Source organism: Parambassis ranga, chromosome 5, assembly GCF_900634625.1.
Source record: "Parambassis ranga chromosome 5, fParRan2.1, whole genome shotgun sequence".
Taxonomy (NCBI): domain Eukaryota; kingdom Metazoa; phylum Chordata; class Actinopteri; family Ambassidae; genus Parambassis; species Parambassis ranga.
The window spans coordinates 25,299,315-25,323,230 of record NC_041026.1 but is presented as its reverse complement, the minus strand read 5'-3'; the positions used below and the strand labels follow the sequence as shown (position 1 = coordinate 25,323,230).

Genomic DNA, 23,916 nt, shown 5'->3' with positions numbered 1-23,916 from the left:
TATTCTTGCTCTATGAACGAACTAATTTACAAGTGAGTACACTCCGGCTATGTAAGCTTTCTTCCCAAGACCTCCCCATTCAGAGACATACGGGTTTAGATGTCACAGTTAGCTTGCACACTGTCTGCAGTCTGAAATACAGAGCCGTGAAAGGAAGAAAATTAAAATTTATTAAATGGATTCACATACATCAATAGGGTAGGGAAATGTAGGTCTACTAATATAATTTGCATTCTAAAAAATTAAAGAGGTGAGACACCACATTCATGAGCATAAAAAGCGTAGGACAACTGATTGGGATATCAAAGGTATGAAAAGAGTGGATGTTATTTTTTCTCATACCCCATGAAATTCCATGTTTGGCAAAACGAAGCAACACAAGCATTGAGTAGTAAACAAAGTAAAAACCTCTCCTCTCCCTGGGTCCACTTCAAAGTTCCCTTCAGTCCTATAACCTCTGCGGTTCTACTTGGAACAAATACAAAAGTCTCTTTCATTACCTTCTGATAACAACAAGAACATACAACCCAACTGAATGAAGATTTTTTTTTAAAAATATAGTGGCAACCTCATAACAGCCACCCATCTTTCCACGAACACAAACTATGGGGATGAACAACAGTTAAAAAAATTGATGTTTTTTTTAAAAATGCACACAACATACACATACACACAGGAGAAAAAAAAAGCTTAAAAAATACAAAAATAAACTACACGAAGATCTTCTGCGTCATTGCTTGCTAATTTTTTGGGAAGAATTTTTTTTGTGTGTGCTGCAATTCTCAGTCCTAGCAAAGTCTGTCATTCTCTACAAATCTCTTCCTTTGCCATTCTCATTTTGTCCACTTCCAAGTGTCAGCCACCAGTCCTCATCTTGGGGTAAAAAGCGCACAGTGATGACATTACCAGGAGACTTGAGTCCAGTATGATGACTGTACAGACTTGGTTCTCGATGAAGCAAATTTGTTTTGAGCCAAAAAAAAGAAAGGAAAAAAAATTGATGTCCTCGTTCGTTGAGGACAAGTGCTTTATTTGTTTCCATACCGATTTTTCCTCTCATTTAAACTAATGCCTCCACAGCCTTCTTCAACACTGTACATCATTTTATGTAGTCTCTCTCTACATCCCCTAGAATTCACAAAACACAGACAAAAAAAAGGGTAACATTGCGCTCAGGCTGGCTCCCAGTTGGTGAAAGGTGTAAATGCTTCTCTATACTGTTCAACTACTGAAACAAGCCAAAAATAGATGTTAAAGAATGGAAGGGGATGTGACTGAAAAAGATAATGTGCTTCTAGGTTTGTGTTGCTCTAAAAATAGTACGACCAACAGAACAAACGGGGAAGAAGGAGGGTTTTATCTACAGAAACATCTCTCAGATTGACTTTCATCTTGGCTTCATACAGTTGTTCTGCCTCCATTGCTGTCTTGATCTGAGACGTGGGGGTGGAGGATGAGATTAGGATGAGGATGAGGATGAGGAGGGGTGAAGGGTCAGTCTTCCTGATAAAAGGACAGCAAGTGGAAAAAAAAAATAGGACAAAAAAAACTGGGAGGGGTCTCTGGGCAACCTCACTGGTCCGTCCTTGCTTTCTTTGGACCAGTAGTCTTACTGCAGGAGGACACATAAAACCAGAATAAGTATTGCAGCTTTTGGTTAATCATGTCTAGCCTGTGTGCACAAATTGAAATACCTCAGTACTTACGTATCAGGTGAGGTGCCTGGTCTTTTGGGGGCCGGTTTTGCAGAAGCGGCATCTTTGCCAGATTCTAAAAAGTGCAAAAATGGTTAGAATATATCTTTAAAAAATAAATGGATTGCTTACTTACTTAATTTTACTCACACTCCATTTATGAAGCTAACTCACCTTGTAGCCATCGAACTTGAGTGGCAGGACCATAGCCCTTCTCGTTGCGGGCGGCAATGCGAAATATAATGGCTGGCTTGGTGGTATAGTCAATGTGGGCATTGGAGAGGCTGGATGACTGCACCAAACAAGAGGGGTTGGGTCCACAGTACACACGCATGAAGGCTAGCTGGGCCGGGGTGGAGGCCTTGGCTTCAGCTGTCTGGTTGCTCTGGATTGCCAGGTACACGGAGTATTCAATGATCTTCCCTGACGTCACTGAGGGAGGCTCCCAAGTCAGGTGGGCACCATCTGGGCTCTAGGGAGAGGAGGCAAAAAGATGCTGAGCTGCAGCCATCTGGTCATATCATCATGTTTACACAATTTTATGTACAATCCATGACACTACAGAGGGACAGGTTACACAGACGGGTTTACCTTGCTGATTTTGATGGCGCAAGGGGCCCCTGGAAATCCTGGTAGGCAGGTCTTAAAAGCAGAAATCTCTGAGAAAGCTCCACGACCACACGCGTTGATTCCAGCAACACGGAACTTGTAAGCTGTTCCAGGCTGCAGCTCCATTTTCTTCATCTGACTGTAGTCTGGCATGATCCCAGAGTCATCCTACCAAACACATGTAAGCAATAGGAGGTGAACTAAGCACTTGTGAATGAATGAATGGGGGAAAGAAGGGGTTGGAGGCACTTACATCTCCTTGAGAATCATCTGCTGGGACATAGTAGTGGGTGACAACCATATTTGTCACTTTAACAATTCCAACATCAAACCACTGGTTCTCCTTCTTTACAACAGGCTTCACTGGAGTTGGCTGAGGGGCTTGCTTCTACATGAAAACAAAAATATGCAGTCAATAAAAATAACTAACTCTTTTTAACCCAACTGATCCAAGTAGATGTTTACAACACATTGAGGACTTACCTCTCCCTCAATGCCATTGGCGACCTCTGCTAGCGCAGCTGCTGCTTGCAGCTTGGCTGGACTTGCCACTGATACAGAGGGTGCAAATGTACTTGATGGAGCGAGAGCTGTGTTTGGAAGACACAAAAAGTGAATCTACTGCACAAAAGCCTACAACAAGTAACTAAAACAAGGACATGCAAAAGCTTACTCTCAGCAGTGGTGGGTGGCAGTAGGGATGCCACAGCACTAGTGACTGTGGCAGTCATTTCATTGTGTCCGTTGCTCTCGACAGAGGGATCATTGAGGCTGTCAGCAGGGGCAAGACCCTCAGTGGGCAAGCTTGTGTCCACGGAGGCCTGCTGGGCTGCAGCCTGAGCTTCCTGCAGCTGCTGCTGCTGTTGGACCAGAGCTGCAAGCTCTTGCTGGGTCAGCATGATGGGTATGTTGGTGGTTTGCTGGCTCTCTCCAGCAGCATCACCCTCATCTGTGAATAGTAGAGACCACAATTAACTGCAAAATCATTGAGGACTCCAGAGTAAAATTTTCCATTTGTATTTTGAACTGAGGTTATCTTTGTAAATAAAAGAATACATTCTTTCTGCAGCCAGAACTTGATCTATGAGGTTGCAGCTGAAAAACCAAATCAGTCTACAAAGCTATGCGTATACTCACTCATGACAGCTTGCTGAGCGGCCTGGAGGACAGCCTGGATAGCAAGGGCCTGGGCTTCTTCAGTGGCTGCTGCCTGAGCAGCTGCTTCTGCTGCTGCCGTCACAGCCAGCTCCTCATCCGACAGCCCTGTCACCATTAGTGTGGTTCCTTGGCCCTCAGACATCAGCTCAGATGGCAGGTTCAATGGTGCCTCTCCCTTCAGTAACACAGTGGAGAACACAAAACAATTACTTAACACATTTTCAAAGCGCAAGGCCAACATTAACTATTATATTATACTGTATTCACCTCTGCTTGTGTTTCCATAGCAGTGGCTCCCTCTTCTGCAGGTGCAGCTTCTGCTAATGCTGCCTCATCAGTTTGCATTGGTTCCTCTGTGGAGCTGGCAGCAGCACCTCCTCCCTCTGTGATTGATGAGATCGACTAGTGGGAAACAAAGCACAAAGAGAAACAATTACACATTTCTTTCATCACCACTATTACGGGAATGGTGTTAAGACCAGCTGCTAATTCAGACAGGACTTGTGTGGTGTTCTCACAGGTACAGAAGGTCCGGGTGCTGGTGTAGACTGAGTGACAGTAGTAATGGCCCTGCCCTGGGTGGTGGTAGCAATGCCAGATGTTGCTGTAGTAGAAGGCACTTCTGTGCTGCTGGTACCTTCTGCTCCTTCTTGTGTCTGCTGGGCTGCTGATGAGAAAAACATCAACAACATCTTACTTCTTGGATTTAACAAGGATCAACCATGGGACTTCGTGTGTTGTTGTCAGTTACTAGAGAAGCAAGACCGAACAGATATATAGAAAGTATATCCTTGCATGTTTATGTACCTGTGCCTTCGCCTGTCTCCATATTACAGGTGGCAGTGGTGGCTGTGTTGGTGGTCCCAGTCTCATGTGTTTCACAGGGTGGGTTGGAGCAAACCCTCTGGACCAGGCCTGTAGCTGTGCTGGTCTGATCTCCACCCATGCTGGAGGTGGCTGTGGACGGAGTGTTGGTGGTCCCCGTCTCATGGGTTTCACAGGGTGGATTGGAGCACACTCTTTGCACAGTGCCTTGTTGGCCTGCATTCATGTTGGATGAAGCTTGGGTGGCTGTGTTGGTGGTGCCTGTAACGTGGGTCTCACAGGGTGGGTTGGAACACACTTGCTGGGCTCCTCCTATGTTAGATGATGCTGTGGTAGCTGTGTTAGTTGTCCCAGTTTCATGGGTCTCACACGGTGGGTTGGAGCACACACGTAACGCAGACATGTTTGAAGACGCAGTTGTGGCTGTGTTGGTGGTGCCTGTCTCATGGGTCTCACACGGTGGGTTAGAACACACCTGCCCTGCTCCAATTGCAGCAGAGGAGGTGGTGGCTGTATTAGTAGTTCCGGTTTCATGGGTCTCACACGGAGGGTTGGAGCAGACCTGTCCTGCTCCAATGGTGGCAGATGAGGTGGTAGCCGTGTTGGTGGTTCCTGTCTCGTGGGTCTCACAGGGGGGGTTAGAGCAGACCAGGGTGACAGTCCCAGAACCTTCTCCAGCTGCCCCGGCCTCAGAGGAGCTAGGCTGCTCAGAGGTTGGTGAAGCCAGGATGGACACTGGTAGATCCTGTACTGGTTGAGCCTCTACACCACTGGGAGTCGTGATCAGAGTCACCTGAGTGGGCTGGTTCTGAAAAAGAGAAGTACAGCACCTTTACTTCTGGAGTCTTTTTGGTTTGCAACCGTAATAAAGCTTATTCTCTACTCAGATTAAGGACTGCTGTAACTTTATATTCTAAACTGATAAAGGATAAGTTGCTAGATCTTACCTGCACTGTCATAGTAGAAGAGGGTAGTGTGGAGGCAGAAGTCAGACTAGTCTGAGCAGCTGACACTGTTATGGCAGTTGGGTTAATAACTTGGCTGGACAGGGTAGCAATAGTTCCCAGTGTGGTGATGGGGGTAACCAAAGAGGCATTGGAGCTGTCAACAGTGCCTCCAGCCAAGCTAGTTGAGACTGTACCAGTGACTGTGCCCAAAGTGGTAACACCTAGAATAAAGTTTGATTTGAAAGGTGAAAATAGAGTGAGTTGTACCAAGTACAAAATCTGTTATAACATATCAACTGCCAACAACAAATTACTACTTCAGTTATTCTTACCAGTGGTCCCCTTGACAACCAGAGTGGTGACAGTGGGTTTAACAGAAGACACTGTCACTGGTGTAACAAGACGAACACCACCAACCGTGCTCATGGGCACTGTACGCAGAATGGTGCCAGGTTGGCCAGGAGCACCCTTCAGGACCACCTAAAGACAAATAACTCAGGTTTAGTCTCAAGTGCAACAAAATAGTAAAATAATATCAGTGCAGCATCTGTTTACCTGCGTCAATCCCTGTTGGCCGGCTGCAGTCGCAAGTTTGGGCACTGCAGTGATGATTTTACCAGGAGTCCCAGTGGTCATTACCTTTGTGGTAAGGATTGTGATAGGTGTTTTCATGCCTGTACTGCTGGTCACACCTGCAAAGACACACATGTATGTTGATAGCAACCAATAACCTTAATCTCTGTATGTGGGATGTCTAGTTATGCAGTTCTGTTACTGAAAACACAAATGTGCTCCGACCTGTAGCTCCTGGCTGGGTCATGATGGCTGACACTGGGATGGTCTTAATGATGGTGGTGCCCTGCTTAGTGGTGGTAGGAGAGACGCCACTGATGTTGAGGATTGTAGGCTTGTTTCCTGTGCCTCCTGCCTGAGAAGTGGTGATAATGGTTGTGGGCTTGCCATCAGCAGAAGTCACCAGCTTCAGGATGGTTCCGGCAGGGAGGGGACCCTTTGTCTGGAAAGAGAGGTGCATGTTATACAACCCATTTGAAGAAACACATCTGGTGCCTGTCTCAGGAGTTTTAAGCTGCCTCCTGTTTTTTTTCCTGCACTCATGCAGATAGCTGACCTGTATGATCTGTGTGAGAGGGTTAGTGGAAGCCTGGCCTGTAACAGCTGATGTCTGCACTGGCTTGGTTTGTACCACAGACATCATCTTGCCAAGGTTGGAGATCTGCCGACATAAGAGAGAGACTCAAGTTCATGAGTCACCAGAAAACATCGGACAGCACAGGGAGCAGGTGGTGGACCACTAATCTGGCTCTATGAGTCATTACAGCCCCAACTGATTGATGGTCATGCAGATTCCCAACATCATGCTCCCCGTTTTCTCAGTAGAGGTCTCCAACAGTCACTGTAGGCCAACTATTACACCCTTCCCTACTAGTTCAAACGTATGTTGTCATTATCGTGTGACCAAACAACAAAACACATAAACACAGACACACTAAGTGTGTACAGATTCCACGACTTAAAGCATGCCTGCAGAAGCACCATAGGGCGCTCTCAGGGTGGTACAGGATTACAGTGTGATACAGAATTCCTGTTTTCTCACCAGAGTGCCACTGCTGCCCATAGTGAGGGGGCTCTTGACCAGAGTAATGGTCTTGGTGACTCCTCCCACCACCGTAGTTACCACCTGTGCCTGCTGAGCCACTGTGACTGCACCAGACTTGTGCACAGTGATAATGGGCCTGGTGGTTGTGGTGGGAGAGGATGCAGTTGCTGTGCCCACTTGGGCTGCAGCAGTCTTCAACATCCGGGTGGCTGGGTTACTGACCTACAAGCACAAACTAATGTTAGTGATTACAATAGTCAGTATACGTCCAATGTTGGAAATGAAAACATCTACTGAGTTGTGTACCATGACTGGAGAAGCCACTTTCACTGTGGTTGTGCCAGGAGAAACGGCAACGGTTTTGAGTATAGTGGCACCTGCAGGAACATTGAGCACAGTGCCTGCAGATGAGGGGGGGATCTTCTGTGTTGCTGCAGCTGCTGCAGCTAAAGCTGCCATGCCGCTCATCTGAGGGCTACTTCCAATTGGCTGAAAACAGAAAATAAAAATTATTTATCATACACTCTTCATGCCAGACATGGCAACATGAATTACAAATTTGTCATACCGATCCTTGGGTGGTCTGGGCAGGCACTACCATTCGAACACCTGGAGGAAGGGATGTCACAGTGACAGGAGATTTTCCTGGCTGGCTAGGGCGAACTGTGACAACAGATGTGCCTGTGGCAGACTGCTGAGCTGTCACCTTTAATATAGCTGTAAAATAAGAGAACAAAATTAGTAATCCTTGTGTGTTTATGTAGATGATGGACTTCCTGGTGTACCGACTACAATGAACACAGAAGTCTTGGAATTATGGGTCACTGGTTAATACCTGTCTGTGGCAAGCTCTGAGCAGAGGGTGCTGCAGCAGCTGGTGCAGGGCTTTTTGGAGAGTTGACAGGCTGTGATGGAGTTGCACTCATGGCTGGTGAGGCTGCAGCTGGAGTTGCAGGGATGTCATACTTCTGCAGCTGGAGCAGGTATGTATCGGCCGTGGAGACCGCACCCCAACTCACCTCCAGAGAGTTTGTGTTGGCACGGACCAACTGCACCCTGGCAGGGGCATGTGGCCGCTCTAGGGGTGGAAAACAGCACGTTTAACATTTGAAACTATTTGACAAGCTAAGCCACTAAACTTAATGTTAAAGCACACTAACCTGTTTCCAGGTACCATAGGTCTTTACAACAGACTTGGTTGTTCCAAGCTTTACGATAGCCATCACGACCACTCCAAACATAGAGTCTGGAATTGATGGCTACAGCACAATGGCCAGCACGGGCTCTGGGGATGTTGTCTTCAAGGGTGTCCATCAAGACTGTCTCCCAACACATCGTATCTATAGAAGTGTTACACCAAAGTTAAAACTGGCAAAGCTGTTTAAGCAATTTTACTGTAGAATAATAAAGTAAGACAAACCGAGATTTAAGCAGGCAAGAGTGTTTGTGCATTTCCACTCTTTCTCATGTGTGGCTACTTTTACATCATCCATTACCAAAGGAACCCATCCTCCAAAAACATACATCCTGCACAAAGAGAATGAAATCAGACACACAAAACCAGACACATTTACAACACATATTCTACCGAGTATTAAGTAAAAATGTGTTATTGAGAATACAGATATAATCTCACTTGTTTGTGATGGTGGTGGCAGAGTGAAGACTTCGGGGAAGTGGCGCTGTGCCACTTACTGATGGTTTGTTCCATGTCAGGGTATCTGAAGAAAATGACAGTGTTATATGAAAACATACTTGTTTGTGTAAATACACACCAGCATGAATCAAAAATACCAATGTAGAGCTACTTTTTATGTCTCAACACAGTAAATCCTTTAAATAACAGCACTGTCTTTAATGGGCTGACAGCAGAGTATTCATCATTTTGCTGCTGTTACTTTTCCATTTACACTTTAAAACCTACCAATATCAAGCGTCCATAGATCTCCAAGGCGGCAGCCACTCATTCCTCCATAGATTATCAAGCGAGATTTCCTGCTTGTTTTATCCGTATATACCACAGCAGTGTGGCTCTCACGAGGGGGAGGCAAAACTCCATATGTGATTGGAATATCCCATCCAACAACACTGGAACCCGCACGGAGCTCGAGTGTGTACAGATCATTCAGGTATCTGAGAAACAAAATAAAGATAAATAAATACCATACACACACACACACACATATATATATATATGTGTGTATATATAAAAAACAACAGCTGTACCTGGGAATGTTGTTCTTTGGGTCCTCGCTGTCATTGGCAAGCCCACCAAAAAGATAGCATTTGTTGCCAACCAGTGAAAAACTGTGGCCAAGACGAGGACAAGGGGGCGGGCCATTCTTCGGGTTTTTTGCTTTTAGCTTTTTCCATTCCCATCTGCTGGCCTGTAACAGAACAAGTCAAAACATATGACCAGACAATTAGGTAATAACAGAAGCTGTAACTAATAAGTCACAAGTTGACCTCATTCTCCGCTTCTCATTCTTGCATTGTTTTTGTATAATTTATTTGTTCATTTTATTTTTTGTAAATGAAAACTCCTCTCAGCTCTGTAAGTCAATATTACATTGGTACATATACACTGTATATTATAAACTGAAACAGACAAAGAATTATTGTTCTCAGCTCCAACAGTGGAATGCAGATGGAGAACTTCTGTGATTTACAGCTTCACTTTCACAGTTTAACTCAAAAACACTGCTTGTCTCAAATCAAAATTACACTGATTGCATACATTTATTGTGTTACACATACCAATGGGAATATCCTCACCAGTCTGACTTACAATGGATTTGTTTTAATTCCAGATTACTTTTACTATATGGACAAACTGAGAAGCAGCTTCTGTAACAGGCTTCTGCAACCCCGCTGCTCTAACTTAGCAAGTCATTCCTGCCATCTGCCATCGGACTCTATAACTGATGGTGTCTGTGTCATTTTATAAAAAATAAAGCAATGACTAGCTATACCTATATTCAATCTATATATCAGACACAGTACTTCAACATTAATATGAATTAATGTGCACATTTAAAGTTTTAAAGTTTGACATGTAAAGTTTACCTGTAGTTCATAGAGATCGTTGCTGTACTTTCCATACTCCACCATTCCACCAAACACCAGCAACCGTGTGCCATCACAGACAAAACCATATGCAGCACAGCCAGGGGGAATATCACCACGGACCGCTGGGATAAACCACTGATTTGTTGCTAGATATTAAAACACAGAATCAAAGTTGAGGTTATCTCTGGAGCTTAGTTACAGAAAGTTACGGCATGATTAAGGTGCGAATCTTAAGACTACAAGGAGTAATAAATGCTTTACTATGACTGTAAAACAAACCAAAATCTGCATTAAATGTAATTGTTAAAACTTTAACTTAAATATGCGTTCAATGTGCCATTTTTTGTTTTGTTGTTCTACTGCCATTGTAAAGAGTCTTTGAAAAGCCCTATATACAAAAAAGTATATTATTATTACAAATAGAAACACAGAGAACACATTAGATTAGTCTGTATGTGCTTATTGGTTTATGTGCAGGAAACTGGGGCAGAGGATATGCTTAAACCAACCAGCACCATCCATTTTATTTTAGCCCGCCTTTTTTAACGTGCATTAAACGCCATTCACCGGCAGAGGGGGCGTGTGGGCCTATTTGGCCTGTACAGGCCTGTGCGCCACTTAGTTTTGCACACTAAAAAACTGTGTTTATTTTAACTATGTATACAAATGTATGAAATTGGTTTTTCATCCTCATTAGTTTCACTAAATATGTAAAGGAAATACTATGATAACTGCACAAAACAAATGATAAAAGTTCCACATGCAAAGTTAATCTTACCGGTGTTGTATACATGTAACTCGTCCACAATCCCTTCGTTTCCACCGCCAAACACAACCATAAGCTCCTTTATAGCCACAGCTCTGTGTCCATGTCTGGGCCGGGGAACAGGACCGGACCATCCAAGAACCCGTTTCCATCGCGGCTGCAGAACCGACGCCGTGGTTCCAGACACCGCGGAGCCAGGGGCAGACATGACTTCTGACATAAAGAATAGTTTAAAAAAGCATGAATCTTACCTGCTTGAATAAAACACACAGTTTCTAAATCAACAACAATCGCAGCATCTGTAGCTAACTTCTAAACATACATGTGCGGCCAGAACAGCAGAAAGGTTTAACGGTTAGCTTATGTTAATCAATACGTTCAATTCAGAAAACAATGCTCACAAGACCTTTTCATCAACTGTTGTTTTATAATTCGTGAAAAGGTTCCACGGATGCTCTAGTGCTTACAAAAAAACACACAATCTTTACAACTCCTAAGTTTTTCTTTAGCTTTTTCTGACCATTGAATTCAATCCATGGAAGCAGCCATCTTGCAACCAAACAAACCCCCGCTAACGCTACTGCCGTCTGAAAAATGGCGGAAGCAAATGAAAAAGAAAAATACAAGAGAGCAAGCTCGCTTCGCCAGCAAAAAAATACACCACCGTAAAACCAAATTCAATTGCATGATAGCAGACCAGTCAAGAAAAACAATACATAGTTGCAACGCCGACTTTATAGATAGTTAGAATCGTTAGCAAGAGTCGGCTATTTTCATGCCTCTCTGGGAGTCGCCATATTGTAGCTAGGAAACTTAGCATTCCTTGCAAACCATTTAACGCACTTATTTACATCGGAATAATATCCCAAGCTTACTTTAACGACTGCGAGTTCTGTGAAAACTATGTGTTGTATCATCCATCGACTAATTTGCAGAAATATACCAAAATTTCTAGCGCAATCGTAGCATCTAAGTGGATTCTACTGTTAGCCGTACACCGTTAGCTCTAGCGGCTAGGTGCTCAACCTAATTTGCTCAAGCTAACAACGTTAGCTCTATGGCTGGCATCTGTCAAAGCGTCGCCAAATTTCACAATTAAATTCAACGTAATTTCAAGTTATTCGGCCATGCACCGTTTACCTCAATTAAATGCCGTTGCACAAACACTCATAAAACGCAGCTAAATGGTAGTAAATAGCATAAACCCAATGTTATTGTGTTTCATGCCGTCTCTGGAAGCAGCCATCTTTTCGACAATCGGCCTACTTCTACAGCTCCCACAAGAAAAATGGCCGGGCGGTTTGCTACAACAAAACATAACAAACAAAAAAAGCACGGATATTTAAGGAGTTTACTTACTTATTTCGATGCAGTAATTCCAAAAACACGTGTATGTGCTATAATCTCGAGATAATAATCCAAATTCATTCGATTTGTGAAGAAGTATTTCCTCTCATGCCTGCCTGGAAGCTGCCATCTTCTTGACAACCAGAGGCGGAGGAAAATGGAAGAGAGTTGGCGTCACCCAAAGTAAACATGGCGACAGAGACCCGCTCTCTGCCCATTTCAGACAGAAACGCATACAGTTTTTTAGTATATGTTTTTGTGAGTCACCGTATGATGGTCTATAGAGGGCTGCACTATTATGGTTGTTTGAAATCTGTGTAAAGTAAGTATATCACGAGTTTAATCAAATTACTGCAAGTTGTGTTATAGTAGTAGGGTTATTGTCCCTTACTAAAGATGGCGACATCCGCGCAAGGACCCCTTTTATTGTACGGTTGCGGGTGATGTAGATTTTAATAGCCCTATAACTTACTTAGATTTGACAATTCTCACAAAATAATAGTGTGTGAGCGCCAAATTACTGAATTAGCGCTCATACATATCATCGTTGACACGCCCACGTCCCTCATTAGTGCGCCCTCCACTGATACAAATCCTGCATTACTACAATACAATCAGTACGTTCAGCCACATTGACTACTGGAGGCGAACTAATAATACGGAAAAAATTTCTAAAACCTTACAATGGTTAACCCTCAAGTTTCAATACGTGATTGAATCCAGAGTGCATGGAAGAAGCAAAAGCTCTCTTAAAGTTTCAGATTTAAATGCACTGAATATTACTTGATTATTGATAAACCGATATAACTGACATATAGCTTTAACTAGCATAAACATTTGACAGGTTATAGTTGAACATTGTTATGATAAAAATGTAGGCTAGATTACAACATTTTCATCTTCATAAAAAAGCCAGTCAACCTCATTATAGGAACAAAATCACAGAATGTTACCTGGGTTCTCATAGTTTCATATGTATTGTCTGAGATGTTTAACTGGTTGTATGATTGATATATATTTACAGTTCTGTACAGTAATACATTTTAGAAAAACACATCTTTATTTTGAGTCTTTGGACTGATTACTCTCTTTAGATGTAGAAATGCTCTATTATACCTGTGTTCAGATCTATGAAACACAGACTCACTGTAAAGGTATACTCTGCTAAGCATTAGATAGCTATAGCAGAGGCAGTAGGATTGTTTTTTTTATCTTATGGGAAACCTGCAGCATAATTAAACGTTCACATAATACTGTGAAGAACAACAACCTGCACCTCTTTAGATAAACAGAATTCAGAAAAGGCTAAAGCCTTGCTGTTTTATTACATGACCCTAGGTGACGTTAGGTTGATGTTAAATCAACTTAGAAAAGTTGGGAGAAAGCTGCTGTTTACTTTCAGTTACAGTAGATTATTTGTCTGACGACATGTTGTTTGCCTTTTCTGCTCCCTCCCCACTCACAATGGACATGAAGAGATTCCTAACAAAGACACGAAGAGTTAGAGTTCTTTTCGGCATTAAACCATATTGTAACGAGGCCAGGTTAGCTTCTGTTAGCTTGCTAGCGTCAGTATCGCCTCGCCACTAAACATAGCCACCTGCTCCTATTCTTATCAGCAAGAATAAAATAAATGTAATGGACCGTCAGGACACAGTGGTGCATTATATGAACAGGGAAACACTGATGTAGCAGATAAGGCAGTGCATCATTATAAACACATCCACAAGGTTTGTTGTGAATTCAGCAGTTTTATAAGCAAATAAAATAAAGACATGCATTTTTCTAAGTTAGAGGCAGGGCCATCATGTAGGGCCAGTGGAGGAAGTTCTATTGCTGAGGTGAGTGATGATGGGAAAACTCTGTCAGGTGGACAGGAGGGAGATTTGCCAGTTTTTTGTCTCTGTAAATGAGAGAAGGCGGCAGATATGGAGGCTTTGTATAATCTGTTAGTGTAGTGCCACCAGTGTGGTTGACAAAACTGTTGTTTCACTTGGAATTAGTTTCTGTATGTCACCGTGTTTTAAAATAAAGTTTTTGTTGAGTCTTTCTCTGAAATAGTCATTGAGTTAAGTGTTTACTTCTGTAGGTAAAATAGGTGTTAACAACCTGTTAAAATCCACAGATAATCGCAACTACTTCATGTTATTATATTATATTTCATAATATACTAATGTACTGTTTTTTCACCACCCACCCACCCACAGAAGGTGCCCCCCCCCATGTTTTTAATGCTTCCTGCGCCACTGGTGCACTGGAAGGAGGGATGGAGTGAGGAGTGCAGCTGAGTGAGGGAAACCCTGCAGGAGCATGAGGAGCATGCTGATTGAGTCAGTGGGGAAGATGAAGATACAGTGGTTATTAAAAAACACTTCAACACAGAGGGAGAGTGTCTTATCTGAGATGGACCAATCAACTGTTGAACCAATGGCACAGGGTGGCAGGTAGTGTTACTCTGTATCACCTAGTGAATGTGCAGTCTGTGTATGAAAAAGTGGCACAAAGATCAGAAGCAACAAATACGACTAAAGAAGCTGGAAGGGATACAAAACAAACTGTCCATGCTTAGAAACAAGTTAAGCAATGATAGTGAGTTGGGTAGCAAGTAAAATGGCAAAAAATGGGGTTACACAAAGAAATCCACTAGAAGAAAAGAGCAATGAAATATAAAAGGACAGACAAAACAAATAGGGAGAATGTTATCAAGAGACTAGAAAACAACACTGATACACTAAAACAAAACAACAAAATGTAAAAATCAATGTTGAATAGAAAAAAGCTGAAACTCAAAAATGTATTTATTATTAATCATTATTTATTATTTATTAACACCGAAGAAAGGGAATACAGATATTTGATTTCTTTTAAAAACTGGATTGAGAACGTGGATTATATTTTTAACTAACACTCCATGTGGCGGAAATTCACCTTGCAACGTTGTTTTCCACCGTAGAAGAAGTCGTGCAGGGCCTGGCCTGTGACGTGACGACCACAACACGCACAACAACAAGTAGTGTTTCAACTTGCAAAGAAGCCCTGTTCAATATCATCCGTGATGCCGCGGGTATATGTGGGCAGACTAAGTTATCATGTTCGAGAGAAAGATATTCAAAGATTCTTTAGTGGTTATGGCAAATTATTAGAGGTCGACCTGAAAAATGGGTAAGATCATCTCTCCTTTATAGCAGCTAGCTAGCTTAACGTTATCTTAATGTTCGTCCTGTACATGACAATTGTTAACAAAATACATAACAAGGTTGCTGTTCTTTATTCTACACACACGCACATTTTAAGAAACACGTACTTTAACACAACGACGATGGTAGCCGTTAACTTAAGCTAATTTTAGCTTTGCTTAACCGCTGTTTCTAGTGGACGAGTGATCTGTCGACATGTAAGATGTTGTTAGCCTCATAATAAAAGCTCGCTAATAAAATTAAACCAGCCAGTGGCCACCCAAAATATAAATGATTTCCAATAGTTTAATAAGGCCTTTCCTCATCCTGTCTTGCTGTTTTATGAACTTAAGGTTGGCGATGATGGCAGAAGGATCTTAAGAATTGGCAACAAATTCTGCTTGGTTACTGACTAGTATGAAATTCCTTCCATGTAGGTATGGCTTTGTAGAGTTTGAGGACATGCGAGATGCCGATGATGCAGTATATGAACTGAATGGAAAGGAGCTGTGTGGGGAGCGAGTCGTCATTGAGCATGCCCGTGGACCACGGAGAGATGGATATGGCTATGCAGGACGCAGTAAGTTCATCAAATCAATTGCAGAGTGTAAATATTATGCAAATGTGTCTCATCCATCTCTGTTACCTAACAGATGTTCCTTTTCACTGACAATCAAATTTGTTACAATTAAACTGTCAACGCTCTGGTGACGTGTTGCACCACATACAATGCTTTTTATACATCTCTTCCCATTAGCGCTCAAGTCTTGTCAGTCAGCCTGACAGCAGATTTTAAACAGTGAAAAAGATGTGTACTAAAATCCCATGAGTAGCAATTAGTAAAGCGAAGGTAAGACTTGTGAAGCTACAATGTATACAGTTTGAAGCCAACATTAACAAAGTGCTTGATGTTTCAATTTGAAAGAGTCCACTGCGGGCTGAGTTCGAGTCCAATGAGGGTAAAGATGACTGCCTGACCTGTTTGACCTGGGCATTCCCCTTACAATGTGTGTGTGACCTTTGACCTTTGACCATTGGTTGACATAACCGGAAGCCATGATGACAGCATCCTTTTCCAATAGACCAGGGTGACGGTGAGGAATCCCATTGGTTTTACTGCTCCAAGACATGTTTCAGAGGACCAAGTCAACACCCATTTCGGCCATTGATTTGGCTCTGAGTGTAGTAAAACAAAGAGATTTGGGTAGGTGTCATGTCTTATTAAATTACAAAAGGAATAGAGCAGAAAACAATGAACATTGCATCCATGTTGTGAGATATTTTTTTGGCTTATAAACAATATGAAATAGAAGTTTCAAATAAAATGTTACAGATAGGGACATTTCTCTGTTCCAAAACTGAAATTACCCATTTACTAATAAAATATTTAGTATGATCCAATTTCTATGAAGTGGCACACCCTGTCTTTGGTTAGGTCCAATTTTAATTAAGTCCTTCTAAGTTCTAGCATAACTGTGGTCACAGGAAAGTGGCAGCTGATACTGTACTTAAAAGAAACCACAAATAAACAGGTTAGGGACAAGAACTGCTCTCTAATCCTAACAAATTCTGCAAATGCTAAATATAAATGAATTTAATTCCAGACGGTCTGGACTGAATACAACTGGTACCTTTAAATCCTGTGTCCTGTTCATTGACACCTGTGGGCAGTCTATTTAATGGCAGAACTTAGGCATCTGAAAAGGCCAACAGGGTTCAGTCTGGAGTGATTTAGTAGATTAGTAATAAGGCCACTTCAAAGTGCTCACCTTTGGTTAAGTTCCCTGGATTTAAAGGCTATATTCCTTCAGTAGTGTCCCTTGTCTTTTCTGAAGGTAGCAGCTGGAATCGCCCTGGCAGGGATAAGTATGGACCACCTGTTCGCACTGAACACCGCCTCATTGTGGAGAACCTGTCCAGCAAGTGCAGCTGGCAGGACCTTAAGGTGAGAATGGATCTGTGTTTGATTAATGCCTCATTGTAAAAGCCTCTAGTAATGTTCTTATAGATTAAAATGTGCATAATATTTATTAAATGAATACCATAAGAATTACCCACATTAAATCTGCACCTGTCCTTGTGCAACATGCAGCATGGCAGCGATACACAACAAAAGGAAGCTAAAAGTTCTGGATGGGGCTTTAGGAGCCACACATTCAGTTTATTTTGGCATCTGTTGTGTCCTCCTCCAAACAGGATTTTATGCGGCAAGCAGGTGAAGTAACATATGCCGATGCTCATAAAGGACGGGCCAATGAGGGAGTCATTGAATTTCGATCCCGCTCTGACCTGAAGCGAGCTATTGAAAAACTGGATGGCACTGATATTAATGGAAGAAAGATCCGTCTGGTAGAAGACAAACATCGTCGTCGACGATCATATTCTGGCAGCAGGTCTAGGTCAATAAGGCTTAACATTTAGACCTAATGTGGGTTTTTTGTGTGTGTTTGTGTTCCTCGCTTTAAAGTCCAATTTTTATTTGATCCAACAGGTCTCGTAGCAGAAGGCGGTCTCATAGTCCCAGCAGAAGGAGTAAAAGTTCTCAGAGTCATTCCAGGTCTCGCTCACGGTCAGTTCAATGCTATCAGTTCATTTTATACTCAGCTAAGTATTGTGTTGCAGCATGAAATGGTCACATGTTCGGTTATATACTACATGAGTGTGTGGTGACTAGTCACCTCTTCAAATTCTTGGATGCATATACAGATACTGTTACATCATTGTGAACAGCTAGGGTAGCTTCAGCTTGTTTAGCAAGACACAACATATTGCTCCCTGAGAACCCTTTTGTGCTTTGGGATTCCCCACTAGTTAAACAAGAGTCTATAATTCAAACATTCTTGCTGGGAAAATAGTACTTTTATTCACTGATTGTAATATTTTCTTTTTGCAGTTCTCTGTCCCGCAGCAAGCATCGGTCTCACTCCAGGTCAGGGCGGAAATCATGCTCCAGATCAAAAAGAAAATCCCACTCTAAATCACACAGTGCCTCCAAGAGCAAAAATTCTCGCAAGTCACGCTCCAAAAGCAGGTCCAAAGTTAAAGCAGAGCGGAAATCTCAAAGTCGTTCCAAAGAGAAATCTTCCAGCAAGAAATCTAGAAGCCGCTCGCGGTCCGTTTCTGAAAGTGGAAAAAGAAAACATGTCTCTAAATCGCCTGCCTGTGAGAACCGTCAGCTTTCCAAATCCCCAGCCAAGCACTCTGCCTCCCATTCCAGGTCTCGCTCTCAATCACTCTCAGGCTCCCAAGATTGACAGTTTTTGTATAAATGTTCCACAAGGTAAAAATGTTAGAATACATGCTAGCTCTAAATTTGGTTTGTTTAAGATGTTTACAGATCAGAAGGAGTTTGGATTGTTTGACAAAGTTCAATGTCTTTCTCGATAGCAGTCTTTTTAATTTCTTGATTTTTGAATCTTCTGTAAAAGCATAAATAGGTTATTAGAGCAGCAAACTGTTTTTACTCTTTGGGTAAAAATATTCTTTTGCTTTTTACTATTTGTTTTAATGAGCTCATGTGTATGTTTAATCCAACAGCTCCATATTTGAATTACTTGTATGTAGTAAGTAAATACAAAAAAAAAGTTTTCAAGAAATATATTCACTTTGCATGCTTTGTGATTATTGTTTTTACCTGATTGCCTTTGAAAATTCCCAGTCTTCCTCAGGTGGGAATGAATTTTGAATAAATCTGTAGTATTTATTTGTAATGTCATACTGTAATAAAATTTAAAAAAAATAACAGTGTATCTACTTTTTTTCCTCCTAAAACTAGTTGCAGCAGTAGATAGAAGAAAACAGTGCAGTACACAGAGAGCGTTGAGACTCTTTTGTTGTTGTTGATCATGGCCATTTGTAACTGCAGTTAAAAAGGTTTAGTGTATGAGTGTGCAATGTTTCTACAATGATGTGATGATCAGTTCTACTGTCAATAGATACACCAAAATTAATGGAAGGGATATCAAACCTACTTTGTGATTTAATGAAGTTATGGTTACACCATAATATCTATCACATAGTACCTAGTGTGAACGTTTATTCTTCAATTCTGTAATGTTTTTTGGACACTGAGCATAATATTAAGACATGGTAAGGTGTATTTTATTTTGACACTGCTGTGCCGCTTGGTTGCTATGGTATAAGCGCCCTTGGTTACGACTCACTCCCACAATGCATCACTTCCTAGAGAGCTTCGAGGTAATTTGTTAGCATTGTTTAACATTGCGCTGCAATTTAACAAACAGCTGGATCTAAGTGAAACGTCTACATAGCTGTGCCTTTATTGGAACAATTGTAAACAAACTACGTTAGGGGCAAGCAAGCTCCACTAACAGGTAGTAATGTCAGTGAGTGAGCTATGGGCTACACTGCTAACTTTAGGTTAGCCTTATAGGCTAGCGCGCATTTAGTTTTGTTGTGCCAGCGACGACAGTTGGCAAACTACACCGACTCCATATTTATCTTGACGGAATACTTAGGGTGATGCCAACCACGACTGGAGAAAATCCATGCAAACTTAATATACACGCAGCAAATCTTTTATTTATGCGTTGCGGGTAGTTCATGAGACGGGACCTAACTTGCGTTTTAAACATTGTTTAGGCTTGTGGATGCAAGTAATTTAACTGAACGAAGTGAGTAAACAATGGAGAAAGAGCAGCACAACTCGGTGGTCTTCAGTGTTTCCAAAAGAGAGCTGTTTACTACGAACAATGGATACAAGTCCATGCAGAAGAGACTGAGAGCTCAATGGAAAATCCAAAGGTGAGATGTGTGTGGATTAACCATTTATTGCCCATAGACTGTCAGGGAAGAACTATTTAGATTTTTTTTACTGAAGTGTAAACTGTTGTTACTCTTCTTTCAGTGTATGTATTTTAGACATATAGTGATGGAGAAATACAAGGACTGTATAATTGCAGCAAGTAGTAGTAGAAGTACTGTACCTAAAAATACTGCATGCTTAACTTACATTCCACTGTCTAAATCTCATTTCTCAGTCTTAATCTTTTCAAAATACACGCTGTCTCCCCTAGCATGAAGGAAGAAGTGTCCTTGGACAAGTTGAAGGGTGTCAAATTGTGGATAACAGCAGGGCCAAGAGAGAAGTTCACAGCATCAGAGGTGATTTTGTTTTGTTATGAAGTCCAAGTACACCCCTAAGTACCTGTACTCCTCCACCACCTCCACACTGACCCATCTCATCGCATTTACACTGCCTTCAACTCCTCCACCACTGTTGGTGGCCTGTAAACAGTGATAGTACTGTGTGGATGCTCTCATTGGTCAACTCTCATGTTGTTGTCATGTTGTGCAGAGAGTTCCACTCCAGCTACCTCTTGTACTTCTCCTTTGCCTCACTGATTTTTGTTATCAGGTCTCTCTGTATCGTACCTCTTCTGTGTTGCCCATCAGTGTCCTGGCAGGACCTGGGGTTCACAGCATGCCTGCCAGTCTGTCACCTCGAAACAGAACTGAAGTGTCTTGTTGACCTCGTCTGTCAATCTTGTCATAGTGTTTGAAGATGTATATTAGATGTATTAATGAATGTCTTGGGTAAAGTTACAGAGACAATTTTTCACACTGTTGTATCTTTTTTCTTATTTCAGATGGAGGCACTCAAGCACTATCTGGATAGCGGTGGAAATATGTTGGTCATGCTTGGTGAAGGAGGAGAAATTAAGTATAACACTAATATCAACTTTCTCCTGGAAGACTTTGGAATAATGGTCAACAGTGGTACGCATTGGGATTTGTTATGATAGGTAATATCATATGTAAACAGTTAATAGAAATTGTGCTGCATGTTTTCTGTTCCTCTGTGCATCCTCCAGATGCTGTTGTGAGGAATGTGTACTACAAATACTTCCACCCCAAGGAGGCACTTGTGTCCAATGGTGTCTTGAACAGGTTTGTTTCTCCTTTGTTTGTTGGACAAATATTTATACACTCATGTCCCGGTGTTCACGTTATATATACAGGAATAATTATCTAATTTTTCTATTTCTTCTTCAGAGAGGTCAGTCGTGCTGCAGGGAAAGTCACAGAAATCATTGAAGATGAAAATGTTGGCAACAATGCACAGTAAATAATGTTTTTATCTCTTCTATGTCAAGTCCTGGATTCAGTATAAGGCAGTGAGACCTGGTTTTGATCTTTTCTGTCATTTATGTATAGAGCTCTTACATTCGTTTACCCATATGGAGCCACACTGAGCGTGGAGAAGCCTGCTGTAGCTGTTCTTTCTACAGGCAGCGTCTGCTTCCCCCTCAACAGGCCCGTCGCGGCCTTTTACCAAGGAAAGGTCAGAGGCGCAATGTTCAAACTCATTCCTTTACCATATAATATTTGCGATGTACACCTGTGAGATGAATAGTTTGATAAGTGTCCTGTGTCCTGTTAAGGAATCTGGCAAATTGACTGTTTTGGGTTCCTGCCACATGTTCAGTGACCAATACATAGACAAAGAGGAGAACAGCAAAATTATGGTGAGTGCATTTTTTGTTTATTTATCAGTAGGTTTAAAGAGTGTTGATTCTGATAAGCTCAAGTTGTTGACTTAATTCTTGTCTTCCCTTTTTTTAATTTCAGGATGTTGTGCTCCAGTGGCTTATGACTGATAATATTCAGCTAAATCAAATTGATGCTAAAGACCCAGAGGTGAGAAAGTGTTGTTTACATGAATAACTTTACTAAGTCTTTTAAGCCCATCTGTTCTCTAACCCCCATTTCCTTCAGATCACAGATTACACCATGTTGCCAGACACTGGCTGTTTGTCAGAACAACTCAGAGTGTGTTTGCAGGAGGGTGATGAAAACCCCAGGGACTTCACTTCTCTCTTTGACATGTCTTTATTTACTTTGTCAACCGAAACATTGCCCCAAGTAATCAGGTGAGAATGCAAAACGGCCAACACCTCACAAGCACTGATCAGTGCGCTGACTTTCCCTTTGTAAAACCTGTTTTTTGTGGTCAGTGCTTACAAGCAGCTTAATGTCAAAGATGAGCCACTCCAGCTGATTACACCACAGTTTGAGACCCCTCTTCCTCAACTTCAGCCTGCTGTAAGCTCCAGTCCTGCCTCTGCTGCATTTTATATACATGTGCAGCTAAAATATTAAGTTTTTCCAAGTTTACACCCAGAATTCAGTGTTTTTTTTTTCTTAGGTATTTCCACCTGCCTTAAATGACTTGCCTCCACCCATGTTAGACCTGTTTGACCTAGATGAAATGTTCTCTTCCGAGAAAGTGCGCCTAGCACAACTTACCAATAAATGTAAGTTTAGTACTTTTACTCCGTGATTAACTGTTTAGACCCTTAAAAATGTACCATGATGCATTTTCTAATTCCAGGTACAGACGACGATCTAGAGTTCTACGTGCGGAAATGTGGTGAAATTTTGGGAGTGACTCCTAAGTTGGATAAAGAGCAGAGAGATGGCAAGCATATCTTGGAACACATTTTCTTTCAAGTTGTGGAGTTTAAGAAACAGGTGACTGCTCCTAAAATGTCATGCAATTAACTTCAAAAATTCTCTGATGGGTTGGTCTAAATATTATTCCTTTTCCCCTACTTGCAGGAGCACGATGTTGACACAGAGGCTCGATTCACTCCATAGTGGATGGTAGTGATGTCCAAAATGAAGCAATATTGAACCACTTCATCAATTGTGTCGAGTATGGGTTTATTCATTCAAAGCTTCGTTTTAGTGACCTCTAGTAGTGAAATGGGACACACACTCATCATGTAAATAAGACACTAACCAGGGTGTGTGATGTACATATTTTAGTTAAGACTGATTAATTGGTTGGTCAGTTGATTCTATAAATGTATGTATTGCAGTAGGAGCTTGTGGATATGTCTGGATAGCAATACAAACATTTTTATTGTTAATATTTTTTTTCCACTGTTTTGGACTGAGCAGGTTTAAGTAAAATCTCACGTTACGAAGCAGTGTCGAGTGATTTGAACCAGTCGTGTGATTCACTGAGTGGACCGAAGCAGTTACTGCTTCAGATGTCACTGATCACGTGGGTTTTCCCGCACCAAAGCAAGCTTCGAAGCAGTGGTTCAGCATAAAATGCTGCAACTCCGAAGCTTGTATCGGAGCGTCGGTGTCACTTAGCCATCACTAGTGGATGGATTCAAGAAATATTTGTGGACGCCACAGTATACATTAGGGAATATTTTATTTTTCATTTAAAATATATTCCAAGCATATAAAGCTGTATTACTTTATTACAATATATTTTTAAAAAAAACAAACACAAAGGCAGCGTTTCCTGCATAAGTCCACACATGCGTCCTGCAAATCAAAAACAGACAGACTTAACAGAATGCAAAAAAAATAGTCAAAATGTTTTTAAAAAAAAAAAAAAGCCTTACCCTGACCATTTTAGTCCTTCCTTAGGTTTATTGTTGATGCACAGTGGGCGCACAGGTAAACTTTATACTTTTTCCATGTTCATCGTGGAGAAACTCCAGCTAGCGAATGTTGCTGGGGTTTTGGACTCCATGTGTGCTCCAGAGTGCTAGACTCCATATTGAACCTGGGGCTGCTGCTCTCTGTCTTAATCAAAGAAAGATCCCAAACAATTTGTGAGGCTGCATCACCTTGGGACTTGTCAAAACAAGCAGCCATTTTTGGCTTTTGAAGGAGCACGAGAGGAGTGGAAGATCTTCCCTGTAAAGGTACAGCCAGGTGA

General features: G+C 41.8%; 3 protein-coding genes across 7 annotated transcripts; 2 read left to right on the top strand and 1 right to left on the bottom strand.

Annotated features, from left to right (window-relative positions):
- Positions 1–150: 150 nt before the first annotated feature.
- hcfc1a (host cell factor C1a) lies at positions 151–12,180 on the bottom strand. Of its 2 annotated transcripts, none has more exons than XM_028407230.1 (28): positions 12,046–12,180; positions 10,699–10,899; positions 9,918–10,066; positions 9,078–9,238; positions 8,776–8,984; positions 8,488–8,572; positions 8,272–8,378; positions 8,012–8,191; positions 7,687–7,929; positions 7,420–7,568; positions 7,158–7,340; positions 6,849–7,073; positions 6,363–6,467; positions 6,032–6,248; positions 5,789–5,925; positions 5,566–5,713; positions 5,234–5,454; positions 4,269–5,094; positions 3,980–4,128; positions 3,729–3,863; positions 3,441–3,636; positions 2,977–3,252; positions 2,787–2,893; positions 2,557–2,691; positions 2,286–2,471; positions 1,869–2,166; positions 1,707–1,770; positions 151–1,612 (listed from the first exon to the last, which is right to left on the bottom strand). In XM_028407230.1, the coding sequence occupies exons 2-28, from the start codon at positions 10,892–10,894 to the stop codon at positions 1,573–1,575; spliced, it is 5,127 nt and encodes a 1,708-aa protein (XP_028263031.1). In that variant the 5' UTR covers positions 10,895–10,899; positions 12,046–12,180; the 3' UTR covers positions 151–1,572. The 2 variants fall into 2 exon arrangements, with proteins under 2 accessions (XP_028263031.1, XP_028263032.1); XM_028407231.1 differs by having other exon boundaries at positions 3,980–4,125.
- Positions 12,181–14,992: 2,812 nt separating this feature from the next.
- On the top strand, positions 14,993–18,876 carry LOC114436788 (serine/arginine-rich splicing factor 6-like). 3 transcript variants are annotated; one of them, XM_028407233.1, is made up of 6 exons: positions 14,993–15,195; positions 15,647–15,789; positions 17,045–17,154; positions 17,406–17,602; positions 17,701–17,778; positions 18,103–18,876. In XM_028407233.1, the coding sequence occupies exons 1-6, from the start codon at positions 15,089–15,091 to the stop codon at positions 18,461–18,463; spliced, it is 996 nt and encodes a 331-aa protein (XP_028263034.1). In that variant the 5' UTR covers positions 14,993–15,088; the 3' UTR covers positions 18,464–18,876. The 3 variants fall into 3 exon arrangements, with proteins under 3 accessions (XP_028263034.1, XP_028263033.1, XP_028263035.1); XM_028407232.1 differs by having other exon boundaries at positions 17,406–17,608; XM_028407234.1 differs by lacking the exon at positions 14,993–15,195 and adding an exon at positions 16,135–16,413 and having other exon boundaries at positions 15,652–15,789; positions 17,406–17,608.
- A 488-nt stretch (positions 18,877–19,364) lies between these two features.
- ift52 (intraflagellar transport 52 homolog (Chlamydomonas)) lies at positions 19,365–23,145 on the top strand. 2 transcript variants are annotated; one of them, XM_028406404.1, is made up of 14 exons: positions 19,365–19,406; positions 19,812–19,973; positions 20,246–20,333; positions 20,819–20,948; positions 21,044–21,119; positions 21,225–21,293; positions 21,387–21,513; positions 21,614–21,697; positions 21,801–21,869; positions 21,948–22,102; positions 22,187–22,274; positions 22,378–22,486; positions 22,564–22,703; positions 22,791–23,145. In XM_028406404.1, the coding sequence occupies exons 2-14, from the start codon at positions 19,855–19,857 to the stop codon at positions 22,827–22,829; spliced, it is 1,293 nt and encodes a 430-aa protein (XP_028262205.1). In that variant the 5' UTR covers positions 19,365–19,406; positions 19,812–19,854; the 3' UTR covers positions 22,830–23,145. The 2 variants fall into 2 exon arrangements, with proteins under 2 accessions (XP_028262205.1, XP_028262204.1); XM_028406403.1 differs by having other exon boundaries at positions 19,385–19,973.
- The last annotated feature ends 771 nt before the right edge of the window (positions 23,146–23,916 follow it).

Bases quoted from the DNA above. Each gene is read 5' to 3' on its own strand.
- hcfc1a (XM_028407230.1), bottom strand. From the start codon at position 10,894: ATGTCTGCCCCTGGCTCCGCGGTGTCTGGAACCACGGCGTCGGTTCTG. The intron at 4,129-4,268 runs GTACATAAACAT...TTTTCTCATCAG, and splicing joins GGAGACAGGCGAAGGCACAG to CAGCCCAGCAGACACAAGAA. The intron at 3,253-3,440 runs GTGAGTATACGC...TACTATTCACAG, and splicing joins CGCTCAGCAAGCTGTCATGA to ATGAGGGTGATGCTGCTGGA.
- LOC114436788 (XM_028407232.1), top strand. From the start codon at position 15,089: ATGCCGCGGGTATATGTGGGCAGACTAAGTTATCATGTTCGAGAGAAA. The intron at 15,196-15,646 runs GTAAGATCATCT...CCTTCCATGTAG, and splicing joins GAGGTCGACCTGAAAAATGG to GTATGGCTTTGTAGAGTTTG. The intron at 15,790-17,044 runs GTAAGTTCATCA...TCTTTTCTGAAG, and splicing joins ATATGGCTATGCAGGACGCA to GTAGCAGCTGGAATCGCCCT.
- ift52 (XM_028406404.1), top strand. From the start codon at position 19,855: ATGGAGAAAGAGCAGCACAACTCGGTGGTCTTCAGTGTTTCCAAAAGA. The intron at 20,949-21,043 runs GTACGCATTGGG...TGCATCCTCCAG, and splicing joins TGGAATAATGGTCAACAGTG to ATGCTGTTGTGAGGAATGTG. The intron at 22,275-22,377 runs GTAAGCTCCAGT...TTTTTTTCTTAG, and splicing joins TTCCTCAACTTCAGCCTGCT to GTATTTCCACCTGCCTTAAA.